The following is a 19,363-nucleotide window of genomic DNA, read 5'->3' as shown; positions in this document are numbered from 1 at the left end:
AACAGCTTCGCACCTCTGTCTATCATCCACAAACTGATGGGTTAGTTGAACGTTTTAACAAGACGTTGAAGTCAATGTTAAAGATGGTCGCAACTGGGACCAGCTTCTGCCCTATGTCTTGTTCTCAATCAGGAAGGTTCCTCAAGCATCCATTGGCTTCTCCCCCTTGAGCTGCTGTATGGGAGACAGCCCAGACGTCTCCTCGACATAGCAAAAGAAGCCTGGGAGGAACAACCAAGTCCCCATCGAAGCCTTGTGGAACATGTGGAGAAGATGCAGGCTCCCATGAAGGACATGTGGCCAATGGTGAGGGAACACATGGCTCACAAGTTCTTGGCCTCCTGGCAAGGACCCTACGAGGTGGCAGAGAAGGTAGGCCCAGTCAACTACAAGGTATGTCAGCCTGGGCGACGCAAAACCTCCCAAATCTACCATGTTAACCTGCTGAAAAAGTGGTACAGCCGAGATACGCTCCTGTGTTGTGTTTCCCCTGATGTGTTCCCTTCTTCTTCAGACAGTGAATTTACTGAAGTAGCATATGGTCCTGGCTTATCAAAAGCACAGCTACAACAAACCAGGAAGCTGGTTCAGCAGAATTTGGATGTGTTCTCGGCACAACCTGGGCGCACATCCTTGATTGAAGATCACATTAACACAGAACCAGGCCAGAAGGTAAAATTGCGCCCCTACAGGATACCCGAAGCAAGAAGGGCAGCCATTGAGCAAGAGGTCCAGAAAATGTTGGCTCTAGGGGTGATAGAAGAACCCTACAGTGAGTGGACAAGCCCGGTTGTCCTGGTCCCTAAACCAGACAACACCAACCGGTTCTGTAATGATTTGAGGAAAGTAAATAAAATTTCAAAGTTTGATGCTTATCCTATGCCCAGGGTAGATGAGCTGATCGACTGCCTCGGGGAAGCCTGTTTTATCAGCACCCTGGACCTGACAAAGGGATATTTGCAGGTACCCCTGGCAGAAACCTCGAGAAAAGACGGCCTTCGCCATGCCATCAGGGCTGTATCGCTACACGGTGCTGCCCTTCGGCCTGCATGGAGCCCCAGCCACGTTCCAGAGACTGATGGACAGGGTCCTGAAGCCGCATCGGGAGTATGCAGCTGCGTACATAGATGATGTGGTAATTCACAGTGACTTCTGGGACAGCCATCTGGTAAGGCTGGCCGCAGTCCTGGAAGCTCTCCGCAAGGCCGGCTTGACAGCAATCCCTAAAAAGTGCAAACTTGGTCTGGAAGAAGCCGAGTATCTGGGCTACACTATTGGGAGGGGCAATGTGAGGCCACAAGAACGCAAGGTCCAGGAGATCCAGGGCTGGCCACGCCCATCCACAAAGGCCCAGGTAAAGACATGTTTAGGTCTAACCTCATACTATGGTCTCTTCATCCCAAACTCTGCTGTAGCATCTCCCCTCACAGACTTGACCAGAGGCTCACAGCCACTCAGGGTGAAGTGGACAGAAGAAGCTGAACAGGCCTTTCAGGGCCTGAAGGGGGCCCTCAGTTCACAGCCAGTATTGTTGACCCCAGACTTCAGCCGGGAGATGATTGTTCAGATGGATGCATCAATGGTGGGCATAGGGGCAGTACTCTGCCAGGAAATTCAAGGTGAGGAGCATCCCATAATCTACATCAGTCGGAAGCTCAATACAAGGGAACAAGGATATGCCACTGTGGAAAAGGAACCTCTGGCCATAAAATGGGCACTAGAGCGACTTTGTTATTACCTCTGGGGACGCCACTTCACTCTGGTAACCGACCATGCTCCCTTGGTCTGGATGGCCAATAAAAGACACCAATGCAAAGGTAGGGAGATGGTTCATCTCCCTACCTACCAGTTTAACTTCTCTATCGTTCACAGATCGGGAGCCAAGCATGGGAATGCAGATGTCCTGTCCCGAAGAGACTTTTACTGACTTACAACACATTTGTGAATGACAATGCAGATTATGAAACAGATTTTCTGACAAACCTCTGAAGAATCAACATGTTATAATTAAATATTCAGTATTTGTCAGAGTTACCTGAGCTGTGAGATAAAAGGCAGACACTGTAGGAAACTCCTCACTTCACTCTCTTCATGTGAGCAGCCTTTTAGCTTCACTTGTTTCTTCTCTGTTTGGAGTTTCAGCACTTCCAGGAGGATGGAGGTCTTTCTCTCTGAGAGGTCTATGGACCAGACTGAAGGAGCTGACTGGAGAACTGACTGTAATGATGGAAGAAGACTCAGACCTGTTTCAGTCTCACAGTCCTTCAGGTGGGAGTACAGATCCAGCAGGAAATCACTCGGATATCTTTGATGATAATAATTTAAAGGGAATGTTTTGTATGTGCACACTGATGATAACAGCTCCAGCATCTTCTCTCCTGTCTGTTCTTTCTCTGCTGCTGCACAGAACAGAGTCCCAAAGAACTTGATTCCTTTAGAACGATTTACCCCTTGATGATAAATACTGAAATAATAAAAGGAAACATTTAGTGATTTGATTTCATCTGCATAAATACAACAAGTCACTACTGATGGACTCCATCTTGTACATGTCTGTACTGTAAACAATCTAATGACATTTTGACTGAACATCATGTTTGGACTTTTACTGACTCACAACACATTTGTGAATGACTAACTATTTAGAAACACTGCAGATTATGAAATGGATTTTCTGACAAACCTCTGAAGAATTAACATGTTATAATTAAATATCCAGTATTTGTCAGAGTTACCTGAGCTGTGAGATAAAAGGCAGACACTGTAGGAAACTCTTCACTTCACTCTCTTCATGTGAGCAGCCTGTTAGCTTCACTTGTTTCTTCTCTGGTTGGAGTTTCAGCACTTCCAGGAGGATGGAGGTCTTTCTCTCTGAGAGGTCTATGGACCAGACTGAAGGAGCTGACTGGAGAACTGACTGTAATGATGGAAGGAGACTCAGACCTGTTTCAGGATCATAAGAGTACAGGTCCAGGAGGAAATCACACCATCTCTCTTCCAAGGGGAATGTTTTGTATGTGCACACTGATGATAACAGCTCCAGCATCTTCTCTCCTGTCTGCTGTTCTCTCTCTGCTGCTGCACAGAACAGATTCCCGAAGAACTTGATTTCTTCTGAAGGTTCTGATGACTGAGGCACAAAACTGAAATAACGAGAGAATATAAAAACATGTGATGTACAGTTTGCATCAAACAAAACTCAACATTTCTCTAAACTGGAGTATAAAACTAGTTTCTAGTAAAAACAGAAATGGTTAGAAAGTTAACCAGTTACCTGAGCTGTGAGATAAAAGGCAGACACTGTAGGAAACTCCTCACTTCACTCTCTTCATGTGAGCAGCCTGTTAGCTTCACTTGTTTCTTCTCTGGTTGGAGTTTCAGCACTTCCAGGAGGATGGAGGTCTTTCTCTCTGAGAGGTCTATGGACCAGACTGAAGGAGCTGACTGGAGAACTGACTGTAATGATGGAAGAAGACTCAGACCTGTTTCAGTCTCACAGTCCTTCAGGTGAGAGTACAGATCCAGCAGGAAATCACTCTGATATATGTAATCATCATCATTAACGGGGGATGTTTTGTATGTGCACACTGATGATAACAGTGGCCTCAGTTTTGGAATGACAGCTGAGTCAGTGTTGACAGAAAACAATGAGATGAGCATCTTCACGTCATTGAGAAAGCTTTCTCTTTTGTGAAGTGCTGCTTTCAGGCATAAACCCAGTAACCGCTGCTTGTCCTCCTCCAGTGTCCGTCGCTCCTGGTCCTGTAATCCTGGACCTCTGTACGTCATCCTGAAGCTGCATGATAACAAACCGATGTATCAAACAGTACACGTACGGTAAAACTCTTTCAAATTCAAATTGAAGCATTCACAGTTGTAAACAGACACAATGTTAACTCTGTGCTGATGTTAAGATATGATATATGACATGTAAACAGGCTTTACTGCATTAAGCCTCTGTTATACTTTCCACAACGACGGTCGCACGGATATGAGCTGACGAGGAAGCGTGAAGATTAGCATTTCTAATGCTGCAATGAATGATTTTAGAAATACATGAAAGTTTACTTTTTTGCTGTGTATTAAAGTCTCCACCTTAATGCTGATCCACATATCAGCATACAGGGAAGACCTCCCACCCAAGAATCAACGGTTTTACAAACGGATCAAATTTAAAGTGTGTGGAATCAGCATCACGTAAAAACAGAAGCTACATACCTGAGTGAGCTGATGTGTGGCAAAGCCTCTAAGAGAGACGTGCACAGACTCGGGCAGACGGGAGATTCTCTCTCCCAGTGGAGGCAGACATCGACCTTGGTAGGAATCCTCTGCATGACTCTCACTGCTCTGTCAAACAGCTCGCTTTGACCCTCGACTGGAAGGTGCAACTGATTTCCATCAAGGCCAAGTAAGCCGATGTGGTCCATCTGCCCGTCACTCAGAAGCAAAACCCTCCACAGCTGCAGCAGCAGAGGGTCACGCCTTTAAATTTGAAGAATAATCAGAGACCACGTCCTCATTATTAAAATAACCGAGTAGAGAAACAGTAATGGATCATAAAAAAAAAGTGATTATGCACAGATGCTACAGCTAAATTGAATTTATTTCTGTTCTATTTCATCATCCTTAATAAAAAATAAAGTGGTTGCACATGAAGAAGAATAGTTACATTGTACTTAATTAGATGTGTTGTAACAGTAATTTGACACTTAAAACACACGCTCACTCATACCATTGGACGTTTTTAAGGCATCCAAATAGTTGTCTCATTCCTTGTTCCGACACCGTGACGTCCTCAAGGTTCAGCGATATTTTCCTCTCCGTCGACTGAGCGACCACATAGGCCACAGCACAGCATGTGAGAGGGTCCAGACTCTCTCCACTGAGATCCAGATGGTAGTCCAGCTTGTCCAGGAGGTTCATGCATGCTTCAGGACACTGGGACTCGTACAAGCACTGGCATAGGAACAGTATGTCCACATCAATCCCACTTTTCTCAGGACCAGCCTCATCTTTCTCACACAACGCGTCGATCATTTCCTCAAAGAACCAGCTCGATGTATTCTTGAGCTCCTGAGCTGGAATCAGACACGTCATGAGACTCGGGCTCTTCGCATTCAACAATCTACACATGAAAGGGATCAGGTGTTTCATGTGTTTCTTCTCCTCAGTGAGGCATTGCTGAAACACATCCTTGATTTGATCTGGATTCTTCAAGAGCCACAGCGCTGCAAAAAACTCCTGCATGGTGTAATGGAGAAATGCACATGTGGTGATTCTCTCCGTGTGGGCGACTGTGATAACAAGTGGATTCAGGAAGGAAAGGACACAGCTGTCTTCACGGGGACGTTCTGTCAAGTTCACCGTTTTTCCTTCAGTTGCATGAAAAGCAACCTCAGCCAAAGACAGTATTTCATTCCTCTTGGTGTCGATGAAGGAATTTAGATCTTTGTTTTTTGCTTGGCTGTTTATCTGAAGGCACTGGCGAACAATATTGATGTAGATGTCCGCTACACTGCACGGCTGTGGAGAGTCTTCTGGTGTCTTAGATGAAAAGCAGACAGACACCATCAGGGCATACATTGGGACATGGCAAAGAGTGAACAACTCCACGTTGCTCAAAACCTTCTTCTGTTCCTCTCCGAGCATTGTAGATATGTACGTTTTTACGGCCTGCTCGTTAAAGCCTTTCACTTCCACTCTGACAAAGTCTTCAGAAGGGAAGTCTTCTTCATCATCCGGTCTCAAAGTCACAACGACGGTGGCCTCAGACAGTAGGTCCTTCTCTACAAGCCTCTTCACCACTGATGGATGGTCAGACAGATCTGTGATTCCATCAAAAATGAGCGTGACATTGCCGGAGTTGTTCTTTATGTCCTGTAAAACCTCTTCTTTGCCTTCATCTGGTTCACTGAACACACCGAAGAGAAGATCCTCCAAGTTCCTGATGTGGGATGATTCTCTCACGTCAAAGTAAAACATGTAATCAAGCTCGTCGTTGTCTCTTTCTGCCCACAGTTTCAACATTTGGTGAGTGACTGCTGTCTTTCCAATCCCAGGTTTACCAACCAACAGTATGTTTCTACCTGTTTTCAGCAGGTCACTGGGGGAAGTTTCTGCTTTGTTCTCGGGGATGCACGTCCTTAACTTTTTAGGGCGACTCTTCTTGCCTTTCTTGCTCTTGACGTTCTTGACTTTAACTGGAGGAGAAATGTTTTGTGTGTCTAACACAAGTGACATGTACGACAGATCGGGCTTATTGTTTCCTTCAAACAGATTTTTGTTTGCCGTCCAAAACTGATTTGATATTTTTTGTGCTTTTGACTTCAACTTTGCCTGATATCTGTGGCACGGCCTTGAGCCTAAAATAAAAACAACAGTGAGTAAATAAATATACTATATAGAATACTACAGCACAGTATTTGCACGCACACACAATTAAAGGGTAACTTTGGTATTTTTCAACCTGGACCATATTTTCCAATGTTTGTGTGTCAAGTGACTAATGGGGACATTATTCTTTAATTGGTCCAGAATCAGGGTATCACCAGGGTTCTCCAAGTTAAATTTAAGACTTTTTAAGACCTTTTTAATACCAATTAGAGTGAAAGTTAATGCCAACGTTGCTGCCATACTGGCAAAAGAATTAAAGATAAAATGCAGAGGCGTTATGTATTTAAGCCAGAGATAATAATCATTTACCATGTTCTTGAATTTAATTAAACATTTTATTAAAATACTCACATTCATATTTAATACACAATAGCATTGTGAGGTGTGTGTGTACTCAGTAAATTAAACAGATGTGTATTCCTCACATTAAGAGCCACCACCCCTCTCTATCTGGTAAATGTGGAGCTAATATATATATATATATATATATATATATATATATATATATATATATATATATATATATATATAATTACATACTGTTGAGAAGCTTGTACATTTTCCCCTAGCGACCAATTAAGCCTTAATGATATAATATCACTATTTATTTATTAATAAAAATGTTATTATTAATCTGAATCTGCAAAGTAACTAAAGCTGTCAGATATGTTTAGTAAATTAAAAACGAAAATATTTACCTCTGAGTAGAAGTATAAAGTATCAGAAAATAGAAATACTCAAATAAAGTTTAAGTACCTCAAATTTGCACATGAAATGTTTATTGACAGCTAAATATACTGTCCATTGTATTTGTTATTCTGGTTTTGTTTCTTACCTATTTGTTACGTGTTTAAAATAGATAAATGAAAATAAAGTGGAATAAATAGTTCATGAAGAGTATATGACTGTATGAAAATAATGCACGAAAGGCCGATTGTTTGTTTTCATTCTCTCCTTTCCTTTGGTAAAGGATGGTCCAGTGTAACCTATGCTAAAGGAGACAAGAAAGGACGCATTGAAGCACATTGACGGTGTGATTACATTACAGCCCGCTCAGCAGCTGACGTCGGCAGCGTTCTCCCTCAATACTGGACCAGTTTATTAAAACACAAACACATGGGAAAATAGGTTGAGAAATACCAAAGTTACATAAAATCAGCCCAATAAAGCTAAATAATAAAGTTGTAACACACTATCGGTTAGAATTGTGCTTTCACATACCTTTTGAGTAGCTTGTATCTGTTCGTGTGTCTTCGTTGAAGGGAAAGCAGCTGATCCATTGGTGCAGGTCAAACGTCTCGTTCTCAGGAGAAGCTGCAGTCTTTTGGGATGTCCTCCCTGAGTTCCTCTTTGTCGTTGTGTCAACAATCCTGAGGAACTGGTAGCAGGCTGCTTCCCCCTTTCTTATGACCGAGTCCAGTATTTCTCTGCGTTTATCGTTGTCATTTTGCTCTGCCGCTATGACGGAAACCTCCTCATCACTCAACACGCCTTTCTGATTCAGGTTCTCCAGAATCACCGAGAGATTCTTTAATTCTTCCACGAGATACACTCTGGCACTGTTGACGTGATCTAAGGCAGACTTTGTTGTACAAGCCATGTCTCCTTACTTCTGTGTGTTCTGCACACGGATCCAACTTCAATGATCTGGAGAACAAAATAAAAGCTTACATAAAATGTTAATTACAAAAGTTATTCTGACTGTGACGTATGAACTATTATGTAAAACCTCTCAAATCTTTCAGAGTAACAGAAATGTTTTAGCAGGCTTGTCTGAACATCATTTAAAAGTTTAACAATTCCAAGATGTCTTTGTGAAGAATGTGCTGACCAAGATAAGAGGGTAGGGAACCGAGCGTCCATGTCTCATATTTACAGATCTATCTCCACACTACATGCATACTGCAGAACAGGAAAAAGGCCTGGCTGAACCCGCTCGTTTGGTCAATGTTGTGAATTAGTTTTTTTGAAAATCCCTTTTTTGTTTTTTCCTTTAAAAAGAGACGCAAAGCACGACAGGTAACCCGGAAAGAAGAATATTTCAAAAATAAAAGTGAAGGCAATAGAATGACCGTATGCAAGAAATGCTTATATAATCTATGATGCAAGCATATCCCATCCACTCCCATCGGGCCAGGATTATTTTCTAGTGTTACCCTGGTATATGCTTGCATCATAGACTATATAAGCGTTTCTTGCATTCAGTCATTCTATTGCCTTGACTTTTATTTTGAAATATTCTTACTTCCGGGTTACCTGTCGTGCTCTGCGTCTCTCTTCAAAACAAAAAACAAATTCGGCTCGTTATTTGACTTTGGTTCTTTGAGTTTTTCATTCAGACACCAAAAACGCGCATTTTCGTTTTTGGTTTAAAACTAAATACGAGAAAAGCATGGTATTATAAACAGACTGTCAAAACGTACCAGGACTCGGTCTCAAACAGTCCTACATCTTAAATAAAGAGGTTTACATGAGCTACTAACATAATAAAATGGACATATTTATATTTCTCTAAAATGATTAGTCTTTGGACAATGCCACGAAGTAATAAAAGAGTATAGGTCTCTATGTTCTCTTCCTCTTAATCTCCCTTTAAAAACACGGTTCTTCTCTTCTTCCTCACTAGAAAAGCGCTCTACAAGTACAGTCCATGAGCAGTTACCTCTGCTGTGTGGCCCAGCGGGGGCCTCTCATCCCTCGGTGAGGTGGACTGGGCTTCTCTCTGTGTCAGGAGGTCCAAACTGAACAGCCTCATTCATGCACGATGTCTGTACGTTTCCTGGTCCCTTCCTTCACGGAAAAAAAACTTCTCGATGCTGGAAGAGGCCACAAGATGCCACAAGATGTCGCTATTGGACCAGCAGACAACAAGCTGAGAGGTGAAATCCAGCCTCGAACCCTGAACCCTCAAGGACTTACTGACGTCACCTGGTGGGTGGGTGAGTGTGAGAGGCTGTGAGGGCTTGAAATGGTGTAAATAGGAATGGGACAGCACTTTATCACATTACCATGAAAAAGACAACAAATAGGATGTATGATTGTGTGTATTTATTTTATACTTTTTACTGTGATTTGAACTCCTTCCTGGCTCTTTCCTCACAACATGAGAGGTAATTTAAAATAATATATTTACTCTTTTGTGTCAAAACAGCTTCAATGACAAAATCAAATATTTGTAAATAAATATCCTCTGCTTTCATGTTTTTTTGTTTTGTTCCATCTTTAACTCTTAATGTTTCTGAGTAAATGTAATACTCCAGGCTGAACACACGTGAGCCGTCCTCTTTGATTATGTCTCCATGCGTCCACTGGTTACCCCGTGTTTAACGTCACATTGCAATGATTTGTGGGTAATTCCCTGAGGCAAAAGTCTGCATCTAATGCTGATTTACAGAACGGGTTCATAAAGGGCTCACGTACGCTTCCCGTGTGTGGAACGTTGATTATTCGCAGAGAGCGGTACCCGGTCAAGAACATCGGATAACCAAACATGAAGGCAGCGGGAGAACGAGGACAAACAGCACGTGGAGTAGAACACGGATCATCACGTGCGTGTTAAACTGTGTGGGATTGTGAAACTGTTCAAAGTATCTGTTGCTCCACTTCTTCAACTTTAAAACTCTAATGTTTGTGTCCACACGGTGTTGTGTTCAAGTGTATGAAAGTCAACAGCACTTTGTTTTACTGTTAAATTATATGTAGCATTCATAAAGTATTTAAATGTGTCGTGAGAGTTGTTGATTTAGATTACAGTTTATGTCTCAGTGACGCAGACTTGTTATTGTAACATGGTTTACTGAACACAGATGAGACATGTGAAGCTCTCTTGTGCCTCTAGAGGGAGACTTCACACTGTTTCTGGTGAAGAAGAGCTTCTTCATTTAATAACCTGTAACTGACCAGAACTTGATAAGAAATGATGTAAATGGATAAATTAAGGAAGCTAAATATGAACATTGTTCTCATAACTTACAAATGTGTCCCTTTCCTTCTACCATTATGTTACTATATTATATTGTAGGACAAAAGTAGAAATGTGAATGTTTAACTTTCTCTTTAGTGAGAAATAATCCTGTGACACTGACGCGTTTATTGTCCGTCAGTGAGGGACGAGGTCTTTGAATAAACTCTTTCATACCTCCAGGTTCTTCCTCTTCCCTTCATCCTCTCTGCTGCTGACCCTCTGCTGCTGGGCTTCAGGGACTAGAGGAGCAAAGCCTGGGGCGAGTCAGGAGCCTCGAGTCAGGAGCCTCGAGTCTGGCTCCGGTCCCGGTGTTTCTCCACCAAGTCTTATTCAAACCATGTCTGACCGGTGCAGCCTGGGTCTGTCTCTCCTCATGATGTCTCTGCTTCCTGGGGTTCCTCCTCCCTGAACACCGCTCATGTAAAATCTACAAGTCTCTGATGCATCAGGCTGCCATTTTAAAAGGCCAATGAACGTTTTTAGCAGCAATAAATGACAGTAGTAGCTGCAGGGGATTGATCGCTGCTAATGCTGTAAGCTTAGCAAAGATCAACGACACTGAGGCAGCGAGTTAATGAAAGAGAATTCATACGACCACAGTAAACAGCAGCATGAACGCGTCGGTGTTGAAACAAAGACGGGAATCAGTGGAAAACTGAGGGGACGAAACCAAAAATCTGCTGGAACGCAAGGTCCAGGAGATCCAGGGCTGGCCACGCCCATCCACAAAGGCCCAGGTAAAGACATGTTTAGGTCTAACCTCATACTATGGTCTCTTCATCCCAAACTCTGCTGTAGCATCTCCCCTCACAGACTTGACCAGAGGCTCACAGCCACTCAGGGTGAAGTGGACAGAAGAAGCTGAACAGGCCTTTCAGGGCCTGAAGGGGGCCCTCAGTTCACAGCCAGTATTGTTGACCCCAGACTTCAGCCGGGAGATGATTGTTCAGATGGATGCATCAATGGTGGGCATAGGGGCAGTACTCTGCCAGGAAATTCAAGGTGAGGAGCATCCCATAATCTACATCAGTCGGAAGCTCAATACAAGGGAACAAGGATATGCCACTGTGGAAAAGGAACCTCTGGCCATAAAATGGGCACTAGAGCGACTTTGTTATTACCTCTGGGGACGCCACTTCACTCTGGTAACCGACCATGCTCCCTTGGTCTGGATGGCCAATAAAAGACACCAATGCAAAGGTAGGGAGATGGTTCATCTCCCTACCTACCAGTTTAACTTCTCTATCGTTCACAGATCGGGAGCCAAGCATGGGAATGCAGATGTCCTGTCCCGAAGAGACTTTTACTGACTTACAACACATTTGTGAATGACAATGCAGATTATGAAACAGATTTTCTGACAAACCTCTGAAGAATCAACATGTTATAATTAAATATTCAGTATTTGTCAGAGTTACCTGAGCTGTGAGATAAAAGGCAGACACTGTAGGAAACTCCTCACTTCACTCTCTTCATGTGAGCAGCCTTTTAGCTTCACTTGTTTCTTCTCTGTTTGGAGTTTCAGCACTTCCAGGAGGATGGAGGTCTTTCTCTCTGAGAGGTCTATGGACCAGACTGAAGGAGCTGACTGGAGAACTGACTGTAATGATGGAAGAAGACTCAGACCTGTTTCAGTCTCACAGTCCTTCAGGTGGGAGTACAGATCCAGCAGGAAATCACTCGGATATCTTTGATGATAATAATTTAAAGGGAATGTTTTGTATGTGCACACTGATGATAACAGCTCCAGCATCTTCTCTCCTGTCTGTTCTTTCTCTGCTGCTGCACAGAACAGAGTCCCAAAGAACTTGATTCCTTTAGAACGATTTACCCCTTGATGATAAATACTGAAATAATAAAAGGAAACATTTAGTGATTTGATTTCATCTGCATAAATACAACAAGTCACTACTGATGGACTCCATCTTGTACATGTCTGTACTGTAAACAATCTAATGACATTTTGACTGAACATCATGTTTGGACTTTTACTGACTCACAACACATTTGTGAATGACTAACTATTTAGAAACACTGCAGATTATGAAATGGATTTTCTGACAAACCTCTGAAGAATTAACATGTTATAATTAAATATCCAGTATTTGTCAGAGTTACCTGAGCTGTGAGATAAAAGGCAGACACTGTAGGAAACTCTTCACTTCACTCTCTTCATGTGAGCAGCCTGTTAGCTTCACTTGTTTCTTCTCTGGTTGGAGTTTCAGCACTTCCAGGAGGATGGAGGTCTTTCTCTCTGAGAGGTCTATGGACCAGACTGAAGGAGCTGACTGGAGAACTGACTGTAATGATGGAAGGAGACTCAGACCTGTTTCAGGATCATAAGAGTACAGGTCCAGGAGGAAATCACACCATCTCTCTTCCAAGGGGAATGTTTTGTATGTGCACACTGATGATAACAGCTCCAGCATCTTCTCTCCTGTCTGCTGTTCTCTCTCTGCTGCTGCACAGAACAGATTCCCGAAGAACTTGATTTCTTCTGAAGGTTCTGATGACTGAGGCACAAAACTGAAATAACGAGAGAATATAAAAACATGTGATGTACAGTTTGCATCAAACAAAACTCAACATTTCTCTAAACTGGAGTATAAAACTAGTTTCTAGTAAAAACAGAAATGGTTAGAAAGTTAACCAGTTACCTGAGCTGTGAGATAAAAGGCAGACACTGTAGGAAACTCCTCACTTCACTCTCTTCATGTGAGCAGCCTGTTAGCTTCACTTGTTTCTTCTCTGGTTGGAGTTTCAGCACTTCCAGGAGGATGGAGGTCTTTCTCTCTGAGAGGTCTATGGACCAGACTGAAGGAGCTGACTGGAGAACTGACTGTAATGATGGAAGAAGACTCAGACCTGTTTCAGTCTCACAGTCCTTCAGGTGAGAGTACAGATCCAGCAGGAAATCACTCTGATATATGTAATCATCATCATTAACGGGGGATGTTTTGTATGTGCACACTGATGATAACAGTGGCCTCAGTTTTGGAATGACAGCTGAGTCAGTGTTGACAGAAAACAATGAGATGAGCATCTTCACGTCATTGAGAAAGCTTTCTCTTTTGTGAAGTGCTGCTTTCAGGCATAAACCCAGTAACCGCTGCTTGTCCTCCTCCAGTGTCCGTCGCTCCTGGTCCTGTAATCCTGGACCTCTGTACGTCATCCTGAAGCTGCATGATAACAAACCGATGTATCAAACAGTACACGTACGGTAAAACTCTTTCAAATTCAAATTGAAGCATTCACAGTTGTAAACAGACACAATGTTAACTCTGTGCTGATGTTAAGATATGATATATGACATGTAAACAGGCTTTACTGCATTAAGCCTCTGTTATACTTTCCACAACGACGGTCGCACGGATATGAGCTGACGAGGAAGCGTGAAGATTAGCATTTCTAATGCTGCAATGAATGATTTTAGAAATACATGAAAGTTTACTTTTTTGCTGTGTATTAAAGTCTCCACCTTAATGCTGATCCACATATCAGCATACAGGGAAGACCTCCCACCCAAGAATCAACGGTTTTACAAACGGATCAAATTTAAAGTGTGTGGAATCAGCATCACGTAAAAACAGAAGCTACATACCTGAGTGAGCTGATGTGTGGCAAAGCCTCTAAGAGAGACGTGCACAGACTCGGGCAGACGGGAGATTCTCTCTCCCAGTGGAGGCAGACATCGACCTTGGTAGGAATCCTCTGCATGACTCTCACTGCTCTGTCAAACAGCTCGCTTTGACCCTCGACTGGAAGGTGCAACTGATTTCCATCAAGGCCAAGTAAGCCGATGTGGTCCATCTGCCCGTCACTCAGAAGCAAAACCCTCCACAGCTGCAGCAGCAGAGGGTCACGCCTTTAAATTTGAAGAATAATCAGAGACCACGTCCTCATTATTAAAATAACCGAGTAGAGAAACAGTAATGGATCATAAAAAAAAAGTGATTATGCACAGATGCTACAGCTAAATTGAATTTATTTCTGTTCTATTTCATCATCCTTAATAAAAAATAAAGTGGTTGCACATGAAGAAGAATAGTTACATTGTACTTAATTAGATGTGTTGTAACAGTAATTTGACACTTAAAACACACGCTCACTCATACCATTGGACGTTTTTAAGGCATCCAAATAGTTGTCTCATTCCTTGTTCCGACACCGTGACGTCCTCAAGGTTCAGCGATATTTTCCTCTCCGTCGACTGAGCGACCACATAGGCCACAGCACAGCATGTGAGAGGGTCCAGACTCTCTCCACTGAGATCCAGATGGTAGTCCAGCTTGTCCAGGAGGTTCATGCATGCTTCAGGACACTGGGACTCGTACAAGCACTGGCATAGGAACAGTATGTCCACATCAATCCCACTTTTCTCAGGACCAGCCTCATCTTTCTCACACAACGCGTCGATCATTTCCTCAAAGAACCAGCTCGATGTATTCTTGAGCTCCTGAGCTGGAATCAGACACGTCATGAGACTCGGGCTCTTCGCATTCAACAATCTACACATGAAAGGGATCAGGTGTTTCATGTGTTTCTTCTCCTCAGTGAGGCATTGCTGAAACACATCCTTGATTTGATCTGGATTCTTCAAGAGCCACAGCGCTGCAAAAAACTCCTGCATGGTGTAATGGAGAAATGCACATGTGGTGATTCTCTCCGTGTGGGCGACTGTGATAACAAGTGGATTCAGGAAGGAAAGGACACAGCTGTCTTCACGGGGACGTTCTGTCAAGTTCACCGTTTTTCCTTCAGTTGCATGAAAAGCAACCTCAGCCAAAGACAGTATTTCATTCCTCTTGGTGTCGATGAAGGAATTTAGATCTTTGTTTTTTGCTTGGCTGTTTATCTGAAGGCACTGGCGAACAATATTGATGTAGATGTCCGCTACACTGCACGGCTGTGGAGAGTCTTCTGGTGTCTTAGATGAAAAGCAGACAGACACCATCAGGGCATACATTGGGACATGGCAAAGAGTGAACAACTCCACGTTGCTCAAAACCTTCTTCTGTTCCTCTCCGAGCATTGTAGATATGTACGTTTTTACGGCCTGCTCGTTAAAGCCTTTCACTTCCACTCTGACAAAGTCTTCAGAAGGGAAGTCTTCTTCATCATCCGGTCTCAAAGTCACAACGACGGTGGCCTCAGACAGTAGGTCCTTCTCTACAAGCCTCTTCACCACTGATGGATGGTCAGACAGATCTGTGATTCCATCAAAAATGAGCGTGACATTGCCGGAGTTGTTCTTTATGTCCTGTAAAACCTCTTCTTTGCCTTCATCTGGTTCACTGAACACACCGAAGAGAAGATCCTCCAAGTTCCTGATGTGGGATGATTCTCTCACGTCAAAGTAAAACATGTAATCAAGCTCGTCGTTGTCTCTTTCTGCCCACAGTTTCAACATTTGGTGAGTGACTGCTGTCTTTCCAATCCCAGGTTTACCAACCAACAGTATGTTTCTACCTGTTTTCAGCAGGTCACTGGGGGAAGTTTCTGCTTTGTTCTCGGGGATGCACGTCCTTAACTTTTTAGGGCGACTCTTCTTGCCTTTCTTGCTCTTGACGTTCTTGACTTTAACTGGAGGAGAAATGTTTTGTGTGTCTAACACAAGTGACGTGTACGACAGATCGGGCTTATTGTTTCCTTCAAACAGATTTTTGTTTGCCGTCCAAAACTGATTTGATATTTTTTGTGCTTTTGACTTCAACTTTGCCTGATATCTGTGGCACGGCCTTGAGCCTAAAATAAAAACAACAGTGAGTAAATAAATATACTATATAGAATACTACAGCACAGTATTTGCACGCACACACAATTAAAGGGTAACTTTGGTATTTTTCAACCTGGACCATATTTTCCAATGTTTGTGTGTCAAGTGACTAATGGGGACATTATTCTTTAATTGGTCCAGAATCAGGGTATCACCAGGGTTCTCCAAGTTAAATTTAAGACTTTTTAAGACCTTTTTAATACCAATTAGAGTGAAAGTTAATGCCAACGTTGCTGCCATACTGGCAAAAGAATTAAAGATAAAATGCAGAGGCGTTATGTATTTAAGCCAGAGATAATAATCATTTACCATGTTCTTGAATTTAATTAAACATTTTATTAAAATACTCACATTCATATTTAATACACAATAGCATTGTGAGGTGTGTGTGTACTCAGTAAATTAAACAGATGTGTATTCCTCACATTAAGAGCCACCACCCCTCTCTATCTGGTAAATGTGGAGCTAATATATATATATATATATATATATATATATATATATATATATATATATATATATATATATATATAATTACATACTGTTGAGAAGCTTGTACATTTTCCCCTAGCGACCAATTAAGCCTTAATGATATAATATCACTATTTATTTATTAATAAAAATGTTATTATTAATCTGAATCTGCAAAGTAACTAAAGCTGTCAGATATGTTTAGTAAATTAAAAACGAAAATATTTACCTCTGAGTAGAAGTATAAAGTATCAGAAAATAGAAATACTCAAATAAAGTTTAAGTACCTCAAATTTGCACATGAAATGTTTATTGACAGCTAAATATACTGTCCATTGTATTTGTTATTCTGGTTTTGTTTCTTACCTATTTGTTACGTGTTTAAAATAGATAAATGAAAATAAAGTGGAATAAATAGTTCATGAAGAGTATATGACTGTATGAAAATAATGCACGAAAGGCCGATTGTTTGTTTTCATTCTCTCCTTTCCTTTGGTAAAGGATGGTCCAGTGTAACCTATGCTAAAGGAGACAAGAAAGGACGCATTGAAGCACATTGACGGTGTGATTACATTACAGCCCGCTCAGCAGCTGACGTCGGCAGCGTTCTCCCTCAATACTGGACCAGTTTATTAAAACACAAACACATGGGAAAATAGGTTGAGAAATACCAAAGTTACATAAAATCAGCCCAATAAAGCTAAATAATAAAGTTGTAACACACTATCGGTTAGAATTGTGCTTTCACATACCTTTTGAGTAGCTTGTATCTGTTCGTGTGTCTTCGTTGAAGGGAAAGCAGCTGATCCATTGGTGCAGGTCAAACGTCTCGTTCTCAGGAGAAGCTGCAGTCTTTTGGGATGTCCTCCCTGAGTTCCTCTTTGTCGTTGTGTCAACAATCCTGAGGAACTGGTAGCAGGCTGCTTCCCCCTTTCTTATGACCGAGTCCAGTATTTCTCTGCGTTTATCGTTGTCATTTTGCTCTGCCGCTATGACGGAAACCTCCTCATCACTCAACACGCCTTTCTGATTCAGGTTCTCCAGAATCACCGAGAGATTCTTTAATTCTTCCACGAGATACACTCTGGCACTGTTGACGTGATCTAAGGCAGACTTTGTTGTACAAGCCATGTCTCCTTACTTCTGTGTGTTCTGCACACGGATCCAACTTCAATGATCTGGAGAACAAAATAAAAGCTTACATAAAATGTTAATTACAAAAGTTATTCTGACTGTGACGTATGAACTATTATGTAAAACCTCTCAAATCTTTCAGAGTAACAGAAATGTTTTAGCAGGCTTGTCTGAACATCATTTAAAAGTTTAACAATTCCAAGATGTCTTTGTGAAGAATGTGCTGACCAAGATAAGAGGGTAGGGAACCGAGCGTCCATGTCTCATATTTACAGATCTATCTCCACACTACATGCATACTGCAGAACAGGAAAAAGGCCTGGCTGAACCCGCTCGTTTGGTCAATGTTGTGAATTAGTTTTTTTGAAAATCCCTTTTTTGTTTTTTCCTTTAAAAAGAGACGCAAAGCACGACAGGTAACCCGGAAAGAAGAATATTTCAAAAATAAAAGTGAAGGCAATAGAATGACCGTATGCAAGAAATGCTTATATAATCTATGATGCAAGCATATCCCATCCACTCCCATCGGGCCAGGATTATTTTCTAGTGTTACCCTGGTATATGCTTGCATCATAGACTATATAAGCGTTTCTTGCATTCAGTCATTCTATTGCCTTGACTTTTATTTTGAAATATTCTTACTTCCGGGTTACCTGTCGTGCTCTGCGTCTCTCTTCAAAACAAAAAACAAATTCGGCTCGTTATTTGACTTTGGTTCTTTGAGTTTTTCATTCAGACACCAAAAACGCGCATTTTCGTTTTTGGTTTAAAACTAAATACGAGAAAAGCATGGTATTATAAACAGACTGTCAAAACGTACCAGGACTCGGTCTCAAACAGTCCTACATCTTAAATAAAGAGGTTTACATGAGCTACTAACATAATAAAATGGACATATTTATATTTCTCTAAAATGATTAGTCTTTGGACAATGCCACGAAGTAATAAAAGAGTATAGGTCTCTATGTTCTCTTCCTCTTAATCTCCCTTTAAAAACACGGTTCTTCTCTTCTTCCTCACTAGAAAAGCGCTCTACAAGTACAGTCCATGAGCAGTTACCTCTGCTGTGTGGCCCAGCGGGGGCCTCTCATCCCTCGGTGAGGTGGACTGGGCTTCTCTCTGTGTCAGGAGGTCCAAACTGAACAGCCTCATTCATGCACGATGTCTGTACGTTTCCTGGTCCCTTCCTTCACGGAAAAAAAACTTCTCGATGCTGGAAGAGGCCACAAGATGCCACAAGATGTCGCTATTGGACCAGCAGACAACAAGCTGAGAGGTGAAATCCAGCCTCGAACCCTGAACCCTCAAGGACTTACTGACGTCACCTGGTGGGTGGGTGAGTGTGAGAGGCTGTGAGGGCTTGAAATGGTGTAAATAGGAATGGGACAGCACTTTATCACATTACCATGAAAAAGACAACAAATAGGATGTATGATTGTGTGTATTTATTTTATACTTTTTACTGTGATTTGAACTCCTTCCTGGCTCTTTCCTCACAACATGAGAGGTAATTTAAAATAATATATTTACTCTTTTGTGTCAAAACAGCTTCAATGACAAAATCAAATATTTGTAAATAAATATCCTCTGCTTTCATGTTTTTTTGTTTTGTTCCATCTTTAACT

General features: G+C 42.0%; 2 protein-coding genes across 4 annotated transcripts in view; both read right to left on the bottom strand.

Moving 5' to 3' along the window:
* LOC306697250 (uncharacterized protein) overlaps window positions 1–9,184 on the bottom strand; it is a 21,624-nt gene extending 12,440 nt beyond the window's left edge. For all 3 annotated transcript variants that reach the window (XM_079161048.1, XM_079161049.1, XM_079161050.1), the window contains exons 1-7: window positions 9,056–9,184; window positions 7,615–8,040; window positions 4,733–6,362; window positions 4,219–4,482; window positions 3,275–3,796; window positions 2,736–3,143; window positions 2,036–2,464 (exon numbers count right to left, since the gene is read on the bottom strand). In XM_079161048.1, the coding sequence (XP_079017174.1) occupies window positions 2,036–2,464; window positions 2,736–3,143; window positions 3,275–3,796; window positions 4,219–4,482; window positions 4,733–6,362; window positions 7,615–7,993 (3,632 nt within the window). In that variant the 5' untranslated portion in view covers window positions 7,994–8,040; window positions 9,056–9,184. The remainder of the gene's footprint in view (window positions 1–2,035; window positions 2,465–2,735; window positions 3,144–3,274; window positions 3,797–4,218; window positions 4,483–4,732; window positions 6,363–7,614; window positions 8,041–9,055) is intronic.
* A 2,587-nt stretch (window positions 9,185–11,771) lies between these two features.
* On the bottom strand, window positions 11,772–18,926 carry LOC306697084 (nucleotide-binding oligomerization domain-containing protein 1-like; the record flags this gene model as incomplete). The annotated part of the gene is made up of 7 exons (XM_079160826.1): window positions 18,798–18,926; window positions 17,357–17,782; window positions 14,473–16,102; window positions 13,959–14,222; window positions 13,015–13,536; window positions 12,476–12,883; window positions 11,772–12,204 (listed from the first exon to the last, which is right to left on the bottom strand). The coding sequence occupies exons 2-7, from the start codon at window positions 17,733–17,735 to the stop codon at window positions 11,772–11,774; spliced, it is 3,636 nt and encodes a 1,211-aa protein (XP_079016952.1). The 5' UTR covers window positions 17,736–17,782; window positions 18,798–18,926.
* Between the last annotated feature and the right edge of the window lie 437 nt (window positions 18,927–19,363).

Source organism: Pholis gunnellus (genome assembly GCF_910591455.1).
Source record: "Pholis gunnellus genome assembly, chromosome: 6".
Lineage (NCBI taxonomy): Eukaryota > Metazoa > Chordata > Actinopteri > Perciformes > Pholidae > Pholis > Pholis gunnellus.
The sequence above is the reverse complement of the archived record's forward strand: the minus strand, read 5'-3'. Positions and strand labels throughout refer to the sequence as shown.